The sequence below is a fragment of the Photinus pyralis genome, unplaced genomic scaffold (genome assembly GCF_008802855.1).
Source record: "Photinus pyralis isolate 1611_PpyrPB1 unplaced genomic scaffold, Ppyr1.3 Ppyr1.4_LG7, whole genome shotgun sequence".
In the NCBI taxonomy this organism is placed as follows: Eukaryota; Metazoa; Arthropoda; class Insecta; order Coleoptera; family Lampyridae; genus Photinus; species Photinus pyralis.
In genome coordinates this window covers 18,166,263-18,185,055 of record NW_022170738.1, presented here as the reverse complement: position 1 = coordinate 18,185,055, position 18,793 = coordinate 18,166,263, and the positions used below count along the sequence as shown (strand labels likewise).

General features: G+C 38.3%; 1 protein-coding gene across 5 annotated transcripts in view; it reads right to left on the bottom strand.

Moving 5' to 3' along the window:
* The window catches only part of LOC116175379 (fibronectin type III domain-containing protein 5), a 207,444-nt gene that overhangs the window by 9,957 nt on the left and 178,694 nt on the right, over nucleotides 1–18,793 (bottom strand). For 3 of the 5 annotated variants that reach the window (XM_031493459.1, XM_031493458.1, XM_031493460.1), the window contains one exon: nucleotides 17,856–18,074. In XM_031493459.1, the coding sequence (XP_031349319.1) occupies nucleotides 17,856–18,074 (219 nt within the window). Of the gene's footprint in view, nucleotides 1–3,168; nucleotides 3,298–9,702; nucleotides 9,857–17,855; nucleotides 18,075–18,793 lie in introns of all 5 variants that reach the window. The other 2 variants (XM_031493462.1, XM_031493461.1) reach the window with 2 other exon arrangements.

Below are 18,793 nucleotides of genomic sequence, written 5' to 3'. Positions count from 1 at the left end.
TATGCATTAGATGTCGCTGCAAAAAAGGTAAAGCTGAGACTGTATAGAGACCATGGCGACAGTAAAGTGCCTAATTTTTGATTGGTTGTTGAAATCGGCGGACAGCCGGCCATGTTGCATCAATATGTATAAAATATTGTATTGTCATACGTGTATTGTGGGTTGCCTACTTCTAATTTGAATTTTCGATCCGGCTGGGTTGCTATGTTATCAATATCACTGTAATACCAAATTCAAGGAATCCATATTGTGCAAACTTTAGCGCTTAAAATTTTTCGTAGCGACATCAAATCCACAAATCCATAAGCGATACTTTACAGTTCTAACCGATACATGTTTATACTGCTGCTCAATAGAGGGCGCTTTTAAGTATACCTAAATGTATTACCCGTTAAATGGATATGGTTGTTTGTGTATATCTGTGGTCTTGGTGAGATTTTTGTTCACTATTCTTTGTAACCAAAAAATTAATTTCGTGAAAATAAGTCAACCCAAAAATTAATAAAGTAAAACCTCAAGACGGGTGAAAGATCACACTTTTCTCTAATTTTATGCATAATGCCGTCGCACTGCAGGACCACCTTGTGTATTCTATCCTCAAAGAAGATTTCCGCCGGAGTAGACAACATTACAAACCTCTTTTCCACCTCATCTCAGTAATTTTTGTTGAAGAGAAAGAATTGCGGTTTCGGTTCCAATTTCGGTTTTTCAAAAATAAACGGTTTCGGTACGGTTTTCGTTTTTTTTCCGCACGGGTCCAGATTCCAGGCTTCTTTGTGCGTTTTTCGTTCACAAGCTTCTAATGTTTTTAACTCTTATTCATTCATTCTACCTAGCGATCACTTTAAACCGTCTTTGATTCGTGACGGAAACGAAGAGCAAAAATTCTCGTCTCCTTGTCTGAGCTGGATTTCCCTTAGCCAGCTTAGTTTCTTCTCCGGATTTGGACAGTACCTACTTCTCGTTAACCTCTTGTAGGGTTTAACGAACTTTCTGTATGCGCTCTCCAAAACCAGCTGACCCTTTTAGAGCACGCAGTGTGTCTTTAGACGGCGAGAATTGCAGTCTAGTGATTCACAATGATGAGGTTTGTGCAGAATTGCTCCCTCTTCTCAAGATTCGCCGTGTATGAAGTCGACGACATACGCAGTGTGGTGCTGCATTTCTTCTACAGGCCTTGCCACACAGAGCGCGGTCTGCGATATATGTATTCTATGTGAATGCATTGTACCTGTCAAACAGAAAGCGTCAGACAGCACCGACGGACCGCGTAGAATACAAATATTCGCAGACCGCGGACCGGGCTATGTACGGCAGGGCGTTGATCCCATTTGTTTACAATGGAGAAGTGGATAAAAATTGCCGTTCTCATAGAGTCAACTAATCTCAATCCAGGCCCTCTACTAGGAAAGAAAAAGAGGATCGGGGTCAAGAGATTAAACCTGTACTAAATTTGAACGTGGTTTGTTTATGTGATTACGATCCGAACTAGTTCTTATCCCCGTTTGTTCTGGTTGATAAATCAAATGGACCCATACGGTTTATTTTGAATCTTAAGAAGCTAAATCAGTTTCTTAGAACTATTCATTTTAAAATATAGGAGTACAGAATGGTTTCTTTCCTTATTCAAAAAGATTCTTCGTGGCATACCTAGGCTGGAAAGACGCTGATTATATGGTTCCAGTAGCCAACAATTATCAAAAATATTTAAGGTTTTCTTTAAGGATTTAATTGCCTCAGCTTTGGTCTGACTTTGAAGGAATGCTTGTGGCTAGTTATATTGACGGTTTTTGACCATGGGTACACTGTAGATGAACGGCAAATGATTTGAAGTGAGCAGATTATTTCACAAACGCGCTCAGGAACTGTCTTTTTGCCTGGTCTATTGCAATTACAGTTTCAGCCTGTTCAGCAGTTACATATAGTTAAAAATTTCGAGGGAGCAACATATAGAACTCCATCTAAAAGGCAAAATAATTATGATTTAGATATGATCATTGACAAATTGCCCGTTGCGATTGCCGCTTTCAGAAGTAACGCAGTTTTCGCAGTTTTGTTATGCTTTTGGAAAATCTAAGGTCTTAGCGGATAAAACCACCGGGATCGTGGTCCTATTGTGGAAGTCATTTATCCCGGTTCAAGGTAACCCAGTGTAGTATAGTACCTATGGTGGAATTTCTGCATAAATAAGAATTCCCCTTCCTCCCCACCTCAAGGAAAATAACACAGATATCCTTTTTCTACAAGCATTGTTGATTTCAACACGAATACCTTAGGGTTTTTGATTCGCATACTCTACCTAATACCAAAGAGTAACCATAATCTTTGCTGATACTAAATGAGAATACATTCCCCAAAGAAATTTGAAGGGTAGCGACACCTTCCGGTCCGAGATATAACACTACTTGGAATATGGGTCAATTACTCAATGGATATGGATATGAAACCTTTTTCTACCAAGTTGGTGACGCTGTTAGTTCTTGGTACAGGATAAAGAATCCAAACACTGTCCCTAATTGGGTGTTCCTTTCCTATACGTACATATGAAGGGGGCGAAAAACTTTTATCCACATCAGTTGGGTTGGGTAAAACGTAATAAGTAGGTACTATTTTTAAAAATTAATACATGTAAATTGGCGCGTGTTTGCAATGTACTTTCCCCACATAATTAATTCGAGCACGTATACTATAGCCCTAGATCAGAAAATGTCAATATACACAAAGAAATGCATTTCTAAAGTATTAATGAAAAACGAATGTAATTATTATCAAATTAAAAGATTTAATCATTTTAGTACATGCCATTAGCAATTATTATGCGTTAATTTGAACTAGAACCTTCCCAAATAAAATTAAACAGTAAACCCTATCGCAGATCGATTTGAAGCCAATTTTCTCGCACGTTAATGCAATTAGAAGGCTTAACTGGTTAAACTTAGTTAGGTAATCACTCTCATGTCTTACACTGATTGAAAATGACGATGTGAAGAAGAAAGCTGATTATTGTCAGCCCAGTGTGAATAATGTGGCTTCGAATAAAATCCATGCAAAATGCAATCACCGGTTTACGGGGTAGCTACCGAAATTCTCGAGTTTAAATTAATTTTTTTTACAAATGAGAATTTCGACAGCTACACGTATCGCATGATGCATGGGAATTGAACTTACTGTTTATCGTGGTGAATGTCGCTAGGTGCCTTCGGCTCTGTGTAATAGGGCAAATTGGCACCCGCATTCGCGCGAATCCCGTGTCCGCCGCGGGTTGCGAAAACAGCGATCCAACATACAGCACCCCTCCTACCAAAACACATAGTCAACAAATACATTTGTCACCCTCGCTTTAATGTAAACTAGTTCGCAATTTTATTAGACAGTTTCGTTCTTCCAGTTTAGAGCAGGCAAAGCCGAAAGTGTAATAGCTGCCTAAAGTGATTATACCTATAAGCTCGAAATTATGTCGTGAGATCATGGGATTTTGCCTTCGATTCGATGTTTGATACATAACCCTGTATTTAATTTTTCTTCAAGTAGTAATGCGATAATTTCTAGATTAATGGTGGACGGTAATTGTCCAAGTTTGAAAACCAAAATTTCCTTACGTTCTGGGACGGTATTTTCCACCAAAATCCCTCTACTTGGGAGAAATGAGGAATCTGTTCTTCCCATTGAGGTTTCAGTCCGAGAATTGATGCGAGGATGTTTAAAATGAAAATTATATACTGAAATGGCAACGCAATACAAATAATTCTCTACAAACTAAAATAGAGCGATATCAGCGTCTTTACATTTTCTAATTCTACTTTTAACCACGATTTTCTTATCAGATTTTGTTTGACCATATACAGTACAGTGCGATTAAATTAAAGTAAAGGGACGATTACACGGTGGGGTGTTGCAGTTGCAGATTTCTAAGGGACGGATTTTCAGCATGTGAACATAGAATAATTAACTATGTCGGGTAGTTCCGAAGTGAGATACTTCGCAATTTCAACACCTCTTTTTTAATTCCACGGTGGAGAAGTAGTGCCCGACAAACCAAGATGTTTGACATACAGGCAGAAGTGTTTCCTTTCCAAAATAATGTAGGGATGGTATTCTCAACAAAAAATGTGGGATGGAATAAGGGTTTTCAGAGCGAGTTCGTGTTTTATTCTAACGATTATACCGTATCAAGAATGTTGGTCCAGGTCGAAAGATATTGCAAATGAAGTAGAAAAAGGGCGAGTGAGGGCGTCATCGAGGTGAAACCAAAACCTGCATGTCACGAGAGAGTATTCATTATGGTCCAGAAAAAGTAGGTATGCTGCTGCGAAACAAAAGCAGAGTAATGAAGGTCGATGCGCACTTAAGGGTACGGTTTCGCTGAAGCCGTCGACGGTCACTGTCAAGTGTCAACGGCTCACCACTGCACCTCGTTATTAAATTTATTACGGACGTGGTTTCCTTGGCTACCGTCAACGGCAGCCGCTGATGAATCCAGCGAAACCGTACCATTACGCGCGGCGCAGCGAGGCAGTCTTTTCGCTCGTATTGATTTCAATGCGCCGATACGCCACGCCGCGCTTCGCTCAAGTGAGTGTTTGCCTATTTAAATCAATATGAGCAAAAATGGCGCTTCGCCGTACCGCGCCCCGCCGCGCGTAAGTGCGCGTCGACCTTTAGGGAGCACGAGTTAGTTATCTACTGTAAAACAGAAGTACAGGTGGAGATCGCGTATGCAAATACCACTGCAAACGACGAGCTAAGTCGATTATCCTCTGGGATGTGGGAAACTAATACGAATAAATTTTTGAAATTATATCGGATGACAACCAAACTACTACTCAGAATTGCATTTTAAAAGGATTTAGATAAAAAATTGCAATTTTTGTAAACGATGGGATTGAAAAATGTGCATATTTTAAGCAAAAAAAACCACTAGTTGAGCATGGAAACCCTAAATGCAATTGCATATTTAGACTTTATAAAGAAACATGGATATTTGTAAATGTATAGTGGGTTGAGTTGGTAAAGCAGCTATGGCTGAAACCACGCCCACTCAAAAACAAATGCAAAAATAAAATAAAATAAAATAAAACAAAAATTTAAAAAAAACAAATTTTTTATCGATTTTCATATGGCCAAAGTTTAATTTGCGACAATGAAAGTTTTACTATCAATGCCTAGTCCTTTACCCTCTATTCATTGATATCCCGATTTTTTATTTTCCAGCGGGTTCAATTACTTATTATTTATTAATTTTTCTAATTACATAAATTCTGATAGTTTTCGGTTTAAGCAAAGTGACTGTCAATTGTTTTTTTTTTGGAAATATACAGTTTCATTTTAATCCTAACGTTGACAAAATTTTCATTGGTTTAAAATGCAAGCCTAGACAGTAATTTTGGTGTCATCCCATATATGCAGGGCACGGAACGTTCAATTAGCTCCATTACTTACAAATTAATGTTTTTAAAATGTTGTAAGTGTTTACTGTAAAGAACAGAGAATTTATTGATTATAATATCTATTTTTGTTACTTCCGGTTTAACAGTAAATTGATTTCCCAATAAAATAGAGCACAATTTGACATTCCTTTGCTCAAAATACATGTAATCGAAAATAGTCCAGTTAAATTAGTTCAACTTGTAATATAATGCATTAAATTCATATATTGGATATTTCGACAATATAATTAACCCTTTAATAGTGATTTTGTTTTTCAATGAACTCACTCAAGTAACAGATCTAAACTAGAAAAATGTACTACTGTAAACGCCTACTTTCAAGACAGTTTCAGAAGCAGAGCACCGCTTCAAGACTAAGGAATGACGAGTGTTGAAGAGAGACTATGAAGGTACCCTTGTTCATCGAACCTTTGCTAAGATGCCTGGAGCAGAAAGTTCTAAGGGCCAGCTTCATGTTTGGACAAGTGTCAATTCAAGTTTAAGTGATCTAGGGGGCCTAAGACTAGTAACGCCACTACTGACCGTCCCAGGTACCCAAACCTCAAAAGACAGCAGTAATGGCCAAACGACGAAGAGACACAAAGAGACTAAACGCAACCACCGGCGCAGGCTCCCCCATTTAGCGAACGCCAGTCGTGCGCTCAGAAAGCCAATGTGCGAAGGGGGTCAGCCGAGAAAATATCATAGGCGACAAAATCGCCTTCCTACAGGCAAATCTCCAGGACAGCAAGACGGCCTTCGACGAATCGTATAAGAGGTTCTCCACAACCAATGTGGCGACTGCACTCATACAAGAGCCATACGTCTGTGGGGGGGTTAGTGAGAACACTAACCACAAACAATCGTCAGTCAGCCTACAGTAAGAGATATGGAGCACCGAGGACGGTAATGCTCCTGAAGTCTCATGTAATTAATTACCGAATTTATTTCCAGGGACCTGGTTGCAGTAGAAATATCTACAATCTCCTTCGAGGGTGGGATGAGAAAAAGGCTACGGTGGCCTCTGTCTACTTCCCGGGGAACCCACAGGAGAAATAAAGGCTATGGTGAAATACTGGCTATGGTGGAATACTGCAGCAAGCGGTGGAACATCACTTAGTAGCCAAGGCGCACCACGTAGCATGGGGAAGCACGGACACAAACAAAAGGGCTGAATTGATGATTGGGTATTAAATTCAACCACACTTGAAATGGTACACAGGGGCAAAAAGTGAAAGTGTTAGCTATTACTCTCTCAACTCAACTAATTGGGCCAAACATAGCTAACCACGTATCAGATGAGACCTCACTCTCGGACCATAAGCATGTAAGGTTCGAGATAAAGGCACCATGTACTCATATACAGTCAATTACAATCCAGGTCCCACAACTGACAAGCAAGTGCGCCTATGAGGAGCACATTAGGTCTGAAGTTGATGGTAGACCCGAAAGAGGTGTTAGAAGTAGCCTCAAATGATCTACAGAGACTCCTACTTAATTCGTACGAGAGGAGAAGCCCCACAAAAAGTAAAAGGTTAACGAGGAACGTTATTAAATATCGGGCTAAAGATAGAAGGTTATTCAATACAGTCTAACGACATAGGCGCGAAGAAACATGGCAATACTACAGAAGTGCCCTAGTCAAGTACAATTCCGCGATAAGAAGGTCCAAAAGAACGACTTGTCACAAATTCTGTCAAGGAATAGATTCGATACCAGCAGCATCATTCTTACAAAGAGTCCTACAAAAAGACCACACTAATGGCACTGGGAAAATCATCAGGGAAACATTGGATCTCCTTATGAGCACTTTCTTTCCAGGCTCACAAGAACTAAAGGATAGAGGCACAAGGCCAGGTAAGACCTCAGCCCAGAGTTAAAAGGTGAAGTCTCAAAAATCTTCATACAGGAGAGGGTAGAATGTGCCCTAATGATCTTCAAACCCTTTAAGGCGCCTGGTGGAGACGGCATGAGCCTGTCCCACAGCCGCTATGGAGGCGCAGCTAGGCCTTGCGCCACTCCACTAAATGCGGAGAAGCAGGTGATTGGAAGCGGTATGGCACTGCACCGAACCAAGGGGTTCAAACCAAGGTATACAAGTACTACACCTAGCAATTCTTGAGGGGGATTGTGTAAAAGAGGTGGCCGAATCTCCATCGGACATAATGCGGATAAGGCACAACCTAAAGGGCACCATACAGTATTAATAAACCTTACCCAAAAGGATGATTGGGAAAGGAACAAGCCCATCTTTAGGCAAAGATGGTACACAGATGGTTCAAAACAAAAAAAGATTGGTACAACAGGGATAGGGGTCAGCGGCCCAAACTAGCGAATCTCGGAATCACTGGTGGTCTATGCCATAAACCCCTGTACCCCCATATACCTAGAAATGGGTAAGAAGGGAGCACAAAACAATTAAGGCGTTAGTAGTTCGTATCTGCGACTCCAAAATAGTCTGGGAGTGCATCTTCAATCAAAAGAAATTGGCAACTGGCAACCGCATCATACTACGGTGGGTGCCAGGGTATTCGGGCACTGCAGGAAACATGAAGACAGATGACGTGGTCAAACAAGAAGCCAAGCGGAGAGAGGGAGAGGATCAATAAAATCCAGGACAACGATAGGTCAAATTATTCCTTAAGAGCGCGCTACACACAGGCAAGGAAGCTTCAGACCCCAACAAGAAGGATCTACGGTCCAGTACAGACCTGTTCACAAACCATATACTACTTAAATACCATCTACATAAGATTGGCGCAGCGGCGGAAGTCACATGCAGACTTTGTGGACAGACAGATGAAACGACTGAACACATTCTATCACATGCGAGGCTGCTGCCGGACAAAGGCTAAATGACCTCAGCAGGGACAAGCTGAAGGTTAGAATGTCTTACGCTCACATACTATGCAATACAACACCCACTCTGGATTCTGTAGGAAGTACATTAATCGTCTGAGGATGTTTGCAAGATCGGTCCGGGGCTCTCAACCGTGATTTTTGGGAACCGGATGTTAAGAAAACAGCAACGATACATTGAAAACAAGTTTTGGTACATTGAAGTACTTGAATTCTGAAGAAGGTGGATTTATCTGTCTGTTACTTTCATGAGGTTGGCTTCGGAACCGCATTTTATGAAACCGGCAGGAGTACATCAATGGACATTTGGTATACAAAACCATTTGGTAAACCTATGAGAAGTCCTTCACAGATTACCTACGCTAGTACGCATTTCAACAGGGAGAAGAAATGCTACTTCTTTATAACCGAATTGCAGTATTCCGGTCATCCAAATACCAGAAATGAAGAAGTCTGGTATCGGATTCCCGGATCTTTGTGGAAGCTTACATTTTGAATTAATTTTATGAAGGGGGGGAAGTACGTTAACACCAGCTTTCCGACGTAAGTAATAAAAACATGAGGATTAACTTGTATGGCATCGCCATGATGACCTAACACTCCCTTAAACGGTTCCACTATTCCTCCATTTTTCGCTAAGAATTCAAATGATTACATCAAACAAGCTTTCATAATAAATAATTTATGTCAAGACCATGAGTTTACATGATGATGACTACTGTACTCCAGCACACATACGTTACAGAGTAAATGTATAGATGCATGTTTATTTGGTGTAAACACTAATGAAAATTAGCGTCGGCATCGCGTTCTTCATACTGTCCAAACGAGATTGTCCACTCTTATCTGCCCCTCAAGCAGGTTAATGATGATACATCGGGAACCTATCGGTCAAGAATATATTCTGTTTTACTATGTAAGATTGCTTATACAAAAATCGGCTATTCTCATTCAAATCTGCGATGGACGAAGCTGAATCGACTCCGTCGAATAATCGATAGCTTTCCTAAAAACTAATCATATCGCTTGAACAGCTGGGATCATTAATTTGACCATGTTCAAGAGATGCGTGCACACTTCTCATACGTATGGTTTCTGTGTTAATACTAATATGTTAGTCGATATTTATTTTTACTGCACACGTGTGAGTTCCAAACTACCTGTTCGTGCTGTGACATTTCCATGTGCCTAATTATTAGCAGGAAATAAACTCGTTCCGATGCTAGCGTCTAATTTTACAAGCTCGAAATAATTGTACCCACTATCTAATTAATATAACCGAAATACTAGCAGAATCGATAGGGGTACTCATAAATTTTCCGTAAGATCTAACTAAAAGACAAAGCGACTGACACGTTTTCATCGACATAGAGAAGCGTTCTAAATGTGCTAATAAAGAAGTTTCGCTAGTGAATACCGTTTTTTCCATGGACACGTGGCGATTAGTCTTGTTTTGTATGTCATTCCCATTGAGCAACATCTAAATATGTTTCCTTATTTCGGCAGTTGCATACGGGTTCAGAACGAGGACGAGGACGAGATAACAAGCCCAGTCGATCTCGTTTTTCACACTGTTAATATTCAAAGTTATAAACGGTCTAAAGTGTGTTGGCATTGTATTCGTGTATTTTGAAAATAAGAGTCATATCAAGTCAGACAGTCTTATTGGTTCATATGCTTTTAACATTTCATTTCGATTAAACGTAGATATGCGAAGTACTTTTTGAAATTAAAATGATTTAATGCAGTGATTCGAGTAATTGCAGTGGCAACAGAGACAAACGTTTGTTGGTTTTTATTAACTTTTTGCGATCTTTTGTAATTTTGAGTAGAAGGAAAAAATGAAGGTTCAAATAGTGTCGGTTTCCCAAGGGCGTGATAATATGCGATTTTCAAATTACATCTGAAAATGAGATCTATCCTTTTGAAACCGTAAATCGAATTTTTTTAATTTTGACTCCTAGAATTCAAGTGATACCAATATAGCTATACTTTTTTTATATTGCCGCGGTCAGTGCCGGGAGTAACTATGACTCTCTTTGGAGTATCTGAGCGGTAACGTAAGGTGAAAGTCCTCCTATCGTAGTGGTGCACACGATTAGTTTGGCGTGAGTCATAGTTTCGAACAGCTACCTCCACGTGATTCCCGCTGGTAACCTTCCTCCTTGCGTGGAAGGACCAAGGAAAGCGTGACAAATTTCAAACAAATTGTATTTCCATTGCGTTTCGAAAAAAATACTTCCTTTGAGCAAGTCCTACAGTTGCGACCCATTTTATAGAACTGAGTAACCCTATAAATTGTCTCAGAGAGCTATAATCTAGGTATAATGAAGGCAGTTAGAACTTTATTGTTGCTGTTCTAACGTGTGTTAATTCGAAATATCGTAAAGTAACATATATTGCAAATAAAAACAGGGTTAAAGGTAATGTCATTACGAAGCTACGCGTAATAAAGCACGGGGTTAAGTAAAAATTCTAAACCAAAAAACGAAAAACTTTTTCAAATTATCTTACTTTGATGTTCTGGCTGACAGAAGAAAATGTAATTAGGAGGAGTGATTTCACTTTATAATTTGTTTGAGCATTTTTAATCATAAGACTTTGTGTTTGTTTAGCGGATAAGCAAATTCTAACTGGTAGAATAAAACGTTTGCAAAATGAAACATTTCAAAACGTTAATTTAATATCTCCTTTATGCAATAAGGTCGCGGTAAAAGACTGCTTAATTCCTGTGGATTACTTGCCAGGATGCCTGTCTCACTATGATAGATACAGAGAAATGTTTATTGCATTCAATTGTGCCTCAATTGTGCTTAATTGTGTCATAGGTCAGTACAATTAGAACCCAAATCGGATTTAAATCCTACATAAGGTTTTATTGTTTTAATGGCTGCATATGTTTTCCTATACGACTATCCTAGGCCCCCTCCCGCCGTTGTGCTTAAGTGGTGGGGGTAAAAATAATCCTACAAAAAGGGTTTTTCTTGCGGTTTTACGGTTATATCTTCTAAGACTCACAATATCGAAAACATAGTCCCATTAAAAGTTTTAGGGCATTAAATTTCGCATTGAATGAGACGAGACACAGGGGATTTCCAGTGAGTCTAGAGCTCTACGGTAGTGCGACATTTTAAAATACAATTCAAACTATTAATTTATGGGTTTGAGTTCACAGATTAAAAAAAAAAACCATCTCGAGAACGTAGTGTCGCAGACAAAAGCCGATTGGAACATCCGGACATACCTTTTAGTTATGTCAAAACTCTTAAGTGCGAATATCTCGAAAACAAGAGTGTCGCAGAAGGTACTCACAAACGGAAATTAGAACGGACCGCCTAGACGGGAGATACCTATGGCGAATGCTAAAATTTTAAGCTCGAATATCTTGAAAACAGATCGTTGCAGGAAGGCACTCACCAAGAAAAAAAGTAAATTTACGGACGTGACCCTTCTTGTATTGTATAAGCGTATACTTTGAATCTGTGCCAGGTGTCCGTTAAGTATGTGGGTCTAAAAAGAGTCTAAGACGTTTTAGAACAGAAATTTGTATGTCATTAGAAATGGGCTATCCAAAACAGTTTTTCAGTAGCTTTTTCACATTAGCTTTCCTGTGGAAGTCAAAAACCGCTTCCCCTATGAAAATGTGCGTGTTCAGAGAAAATTGGATAACTTGTTTATTTACCGATCGATATTTATGAAAAATCATCCAATATGGCAGACAAAATGGGCTATCCGAAACCGTGGTTCAATAGCCTGAGTCCACACAAGTTTTTTCCGTTGCAAGTGGAAATCCGTTTCCCATCGAAATGCGCTCCGAATAATTACCTACCAAGAAGCTGGAGCACAACAATACTAATTATCAATTTTTGTCAAACATTGTCTACGTTTGTAGCCTAATTTAATGCCATGACTAACATTGTGGGAGTTTTAAGATCGGCCAAAATTTTGAAAGAAAAGTGGAACAATGTGAAAAAGACCTGCGGTAAAAAACCATGCTAGTGGTGGTGGTCCATTTGTCCCTTCCCTGGCTTCCTGTGCAAGTCCCACAGATGCTGTTGTGCGGAAAAAAGGATTACGGGTCTCGAATCACTCTGTGACAGTGCAGCACTTTCTGAAAATCCTGGTAAGATCAAATGTTTTGTGTATTAACAATTCTAAAATAATTCTCGTACCAGGTAACGACTCATCCCCAATATCTGAGCCTTCACCCAATCAAGATTCATGGAATTGCATTGATGGTGCGCCGCAGACAAGCTTTCGTAGGGTTCTGCAATAACTTTGGGTTGTAGTGACTACATCCCCTCCAAATAAAAACCTAAAAATATACCCCAGAAAGGTTTAAGGACCAATGAGAGAGTTAATAATATCCTCATCGTCGTTTCCCACTCCATGTTGCTCGCTGATCGTTGCGTTTACTTACACATACCTTAACTTCCTTTATGTCAATATCATATTTTGACGCTAAATTCTACCAACACAAAGAAATATTATGATTTGCAAACCATAGTTTGTTTACCTGAGATTAGGACACTGAAAAACCCCAGACTACTTCCCAATAACACAAGTATGTACGTACATTGCAAATACATAGTACGTACAACGCTGGATTTACGGACGGACGTTTTACGTACACCAATGGGGTTCATGTACGTACATTTCACGTACATGGTACTTTATTTTTGCACTACTTTGCACATGCGAAGTAGGTACTTTGCCGTACGTACTATGTACCCGAGTACATTATACATACACAACAGTATGTCTAATGTACGTACGGCAAAATACGTATCTAGGATGTACAAGGTAGTGCAAAAATATCCTATCGTGCAGGTGAAATGTACTTATATGAACCGTACGTGTACGCAAAATGTACGTCCGTAAATCCAGCGCTATACGTACAGTGTATTTGCAATGTACATACTTGTGGTATTTGGGTTATTGCATTAAAATTTGAAAAAAAAGCACCATTCTTACCTTTACGTAACAGTACCTACGTAAGTATTCCAAGGTGAACTTGTTTTCCGAGTGCACTTTGGTAATTACGCTCCTAATTGCTTTGTTAGGAAAATATCAATTTCCTTTTTGTTCTATTCGTACTCCATATAGAACCAATACTTATTCATCTTTTGTGAATTTTGAAATGCATAATGTGTCATTTTTTAAGAGTAACGCTGGTTTGCAATATAGTGTTTCTTTTTTTTTCTCTACCGTTCCCTTTTAGTCGTGTGCCAAACTTAAATAATGTATATATTATGTTGCACTCAAACGCCGAATTCGGACAATGGCCGAAATTTTTACTCACTTCGCGATGTGGACATGAAATTTTGTGGATATTTTGAAATACTAACGTTGCGATTAGTTCAGTTTATCATATAACTTAATAATATTTTGCTTTATTAGGGAAAGGGTAACTGTCAGTCGTTTTAAGTCATCCACAATTTCGTTTCAACCACTTTTGTTTATCAGAAGGCGATTTGAGTATTCTGTCCACATCGCGAAGTAGGTAAGAAAAAATTTCGGCCATACAGGGTGAGTTTTAAGCTTTAGGATCTCGGAAACCGTAAGATATAGAGATTCGGTTAAATGAGGAAAGAGTTGTAGTTTTAAGAGCTTATTCAAGATATGCTTTTGTTTCTTTAAAAAAATCCACAGTTTACTAGATATGAGCGAAAAACAGATTTAGTTTTTTTTCATTTAACTGTTGTAGAATCGTTAGTATCAGAAATACAGAAATATGCAAAAAACCAAATTGTAGATTTTTTTTCCGCGTAATAAGATACATTTATTAATATTTATTCTTATTTTTTAAATGGTAATCATAGTTGGCTGTGAGATTTTTAAAAAGTGCATTTTTTTCTGTTTACAATCATGGTACAGTAAGACAAGGTATGTCTATACGTGACATCATTGGGATAACTTGGCTCTACCGTTCAATAAAGTAATGGGGTTTGTGTAGTCCTACCAGTTAATAAAAGTGTCTCCCCTTTACGGATGTGATAAGATTTGTTCAATCCATGTCAACTGCGTCAAGTTTCTCACATTAAACTTACAAAGTATCAATTATTGCATGTTGCAAATATTTAAAGTTACAATAAAATATGTAAGTAAAAAAAGTAAAAACTATATTAGCGTTTTCAAATAAGGACGAGACCTCTAGCGGCAATTAAAAAAAAAAAGTATATCAAGTGGTACGTTTAGCTTCTCTGTTGCATTATATTTATATCTAAATACATTCCGAGATGCATTCAGTATGATTACTCAACCAAATTAATTGAGTAATTGCAATGGCACTTCTAATTCAAGTATGAAGTGTATGTAATTTTCAAACTTGGCGGTGATTCTTGTTACGTCATTGGGATAAAAACGTCATCTGCGTTTAGTTATAGGCATACCTTGTCTTAATGTACCATGTTTACAATGATATAAGGTTCATTGTACTTACTTTGACAAATAAACATGATTCAGAACTGTTTGTATTATTAAGAGTAGTAAAAACAGATTTTGCCATGGGAAATATTTTTGTTCTCTTAATTACTGTCTATTATAATATTTAACTTGCAGTTAGTTGTGCGGCGGGTGTTCTTCATGATTTGGCCATATATTAACGATTCAAAAATTTTTGGAATGATTGAAATAATCGTGATTGGCCTATAGTTACTTACTTCGGCTTTATTACCAGTTTATATATTGGAACAATTTTACTATACTTCCATGCCTCGGGATAGCACCCATGTTTTAAAGACTGATTAAAAATAAAGTGCAATGGCTGTAATACGTTCGATGCGCATTTCTTAAAATACACCGATGGAATTTCTTCAACTCCTGGGTTCATTCTTTTTAAGTTTAACAGTTTATTAAGGAGGTCTTGTTTATAAATTTTTAAATGATTTAAATTTAAGTTATTTATTGAGCTAATTTTAAAATCCGATTTTGTGTTAGAGCAATTTGCATAAACCGAAGAAAAATATCTTGCGAATAAATTTGCAACGTCGTTGTTATTGTCAACGATTTCATCATTGTACTCCATGATATTTGGTAAGGATGGATCCGAGTGCTTCGACTTGAAATAGGTCCAGAATGATTTCGGATTTGCAGATATACCATTTTCAAGCTTACGAAAATTACTGCAGGGCGTTTATTTATTAAAGTACATTTAGCAAGCCTTATATCGTTATAAAGAGAAAAATTTGTCCTTTTTAAAAATGTCAAAGCCAACTATGACTACCATTTAAAAAAATTAAAGTTTGTATTATAACTCAAAAATTGTAAGATCTAAAAATAAATTAGTATGTTCATCATGTTAAGCATTAAAGTGTCTAAAACTTTTATTCGTGTCATTTTGTTGTATTTCTAATAATAACGATTCTCTGTTTTTCGCTCATATCTAGTGAACTTTGGATTTTTTTTCAAAAAACAAAATCATATCTTAAATAAGCTCTTAAAACGACAACTCTTTCCTCATTTAATCGAATCCGTATGTCTTATGGTTTCCGAGATCCTAATGCTTAAAATGAAAAAAAAACTCACCCTGTATATTGCATAATCTAATTAATTAATTAAATCTGCGAACGCACAATAATATTCGACTAATGCCCTTTTTGTATTCCCAACGCGCTTCCAAACTATTCATCCGATTTTTTAATTAAAGTTGTGGTTAATTGACAATAATATAAATAGATTCCGAGTACAGAAAAGCACGTTTGGTAGGTATCCTATAACTAATCATTCATCGGGGAATTCCTGGAGCACGACCTTGCACCAGTCACTCTTTAATTATGTAACCGGAAAACCCCCAGAACACGACCTTGCACCGCCAAACAAGTTACGTAACCGGGAAACACCTTTCAACCAAGGTAATGACCTTGTGATGTCACAAAAAGGGGTGGGGTAAGGTATCGGTACTCTACTATTCATTGTGAAAGTGAAATAATCTGATCCATTTAAATAAACACAGGCGAATTTTACGAACTTAATATTTCAAAGAACTCTCTTTGGTGTACAGGGTTGTTCACCATTTGGATCTCAGTATGCGGTGAGGTTAAACAGTGTAGGGAAAATTTGTCCCTTTTTGTGACTAAAAAAACATATTTGACGTTTTTGAAAAGGCTTCGAAAATAACTGAGATATCATCGATAAACTGAAAATGTCAAATTTCGTTCTCATTTTCCCTATCTTAAACGGTCGAAAATAGACGTTCCCGTTAGCACTTTGTTTGGACACTTTTTTTCGGAGAATCTAAATCTCTTATCAGAATTTCCATGAAATGCTAGATGTAGAAGCTACTTTTTGTTTGTTATGGGCGCCATAATATTGAATTTTGTCGGAATGACATAGTAGGCAAAAAAGAAAAATAACTTTTACATAAATTTTACATTCAGTTCTCAACAAATCAGCTACGGGAAAAAAGATCTTGCTAAATCAACACGGCTATGAGGGCGATACATTCAAATGAATTTCTTTTCTGTCCCATTCCGTAAAAATCCAATATGGTGTCCATACGAAATAAGAAAATTGTATCCTATAGCGTGTTAAGGAAAATCCTGATAAGACGAGATTCAGATTCTCCGAAAAAAGTGCCCAAACCAGGTGCTAACGGGACCCGTTCATTTTCGACCGTTTGTACTAGGGAAAATGAAATTTGACATTTTCAGCTTTTCCAAAGATCAAAGGTTTTTCAAAAACTGCAAATGCGTTTTTTTGGTCACAAAAAGAGGAACTCTGCTCCATTTAACATACACTATCGCTTACCGTTAGTGATATCCCAATGGTGAGCCACGAATATGAACCACCCTGTACAGTAATTAAGTATAAGAAATGTTTGTATCAGAATAATAATAGCAATAAATGTAAATAGGCATAAGAATGAAACGTTTAGCATAACGAAAATGGTATTAATAAAGGATCCTCTCAAATAGATTTGCAAGTTTGTTTTGTGGAAATGGGTCAAAATCAAATTGCTTCTTAAGAAAGCAAATGCCCATATTTCGAGAGAATTATTTATTAGATGTGAAGAGGAAAGGATCTAAAGACCGCAAACTTGGTTGGCGAAATTAATTATCCATAATTAAGTTTACTTTTCATGCGAAAAAGCATTAAAAAGGAGCTCTTATCCAAGGATATCTCAGCTATAAATTGTGTGTTTTAGTTTGCCTGCATTAAATCAATATATTCGCTTTTACAAGGTTTAGTCTGAACCCAAAACTGGCTGACTTCATAAATCCTGCTGCGGGAATAATTTCGCGTTTACTTATCCATTTTGTGTAAGAACATGCTTAACTCGATAGAATACCTGCAGTTGCAACTGAATGAAAGCTTTATGTATAGGTTTTTCGCTATGTTATCGTAAAGCAAAGTTTTCTAACGCAGCCTACTGGTACGGTTTGCAGGTTTGCGATGTACCTGAACCTTAAAACCTCCTCTACAATACGAAAACATTTAAAAGCATCCAAAATCCACAAACGTTTACTACCTAGCAAGTATTTCCATCTATCATCAAGTCCTGCTGCTTTCCACAATTAATTGTAAAATAAAATTCTTGGTTCTAAAATACTAATTGTAGCTAAACGTTACCTGCGAGCACATGTGATCCCCGGAGTTGTGGCTACAAGTATTCCCCGAAGCAACGGCGGCCGCACACGCTGCCGTTCCAGGCACCTTTAATTGTTCCTTATAGTCCGGTTGATATGGCAGCAACATTCTAATTTTACCCCATCGATTAAAAAATAACGCTATGGCTCCTATCCAGACGACAAGCACCAGTAGTACTATACCTATTTCTACGCCCCTTACCTGCAAGTAAAAGTAAGATTAGTCTAAGGGCGGCCGTACACGGACTGCTCGAGCAGTTAGCGGCTGAGCGACGTACACGGACCGCTCGAGCGGTCGGCGTCGACTGCTCGAGCGGTCGGTTGTTGGCTGCTCGAGCTACGCTACCAACCGCTCGAGCAGTTGATTTACCACAGTCGGGGGGTCATGCAGTTGACGGCTTGAAGCGGTCGCGACTGCTCGAGCAGTCGTGTGTACGGCAGCGAATGAATGACTATAGTTCACCGCGCGGTCGCGGCTTTAAGCAGTCGGTCTCAACTGCTTGAAGCAGTCCGTGTACGGCCGCCTTTAATCTTGTTTACGGTTTGTAGAACTTGAGAAAGTGAACAGTTCGATAAACCGTGAAATTGATTGAACTTCAGTTCTTCGTGATGCATTGTTTGCGACTAACGTAATATTGATTTCATAGCCGCAAAGATCCACTGAAATGTTTTCCTTTTTTTTCCAACCCGTTTTCACTTACTCTTAAACTGAGTCTAGCGAAAATTTAAATCGTACGGTCCCAGAGGCCTGAAGCTGTGGGGCTGTTACCGTAAATCTTGCTTTATTTCAATTAAATTTTCGTACTTTTAAAACTTTCGTTGAATGCGTACATTTAAGTTTCTTAAGTTATTCGTTTTCTTCCAACTTTTCTCGGTTGGACGACGATGAGGTGGAAAATTTTCCCTGTAGTTTGGTAAATT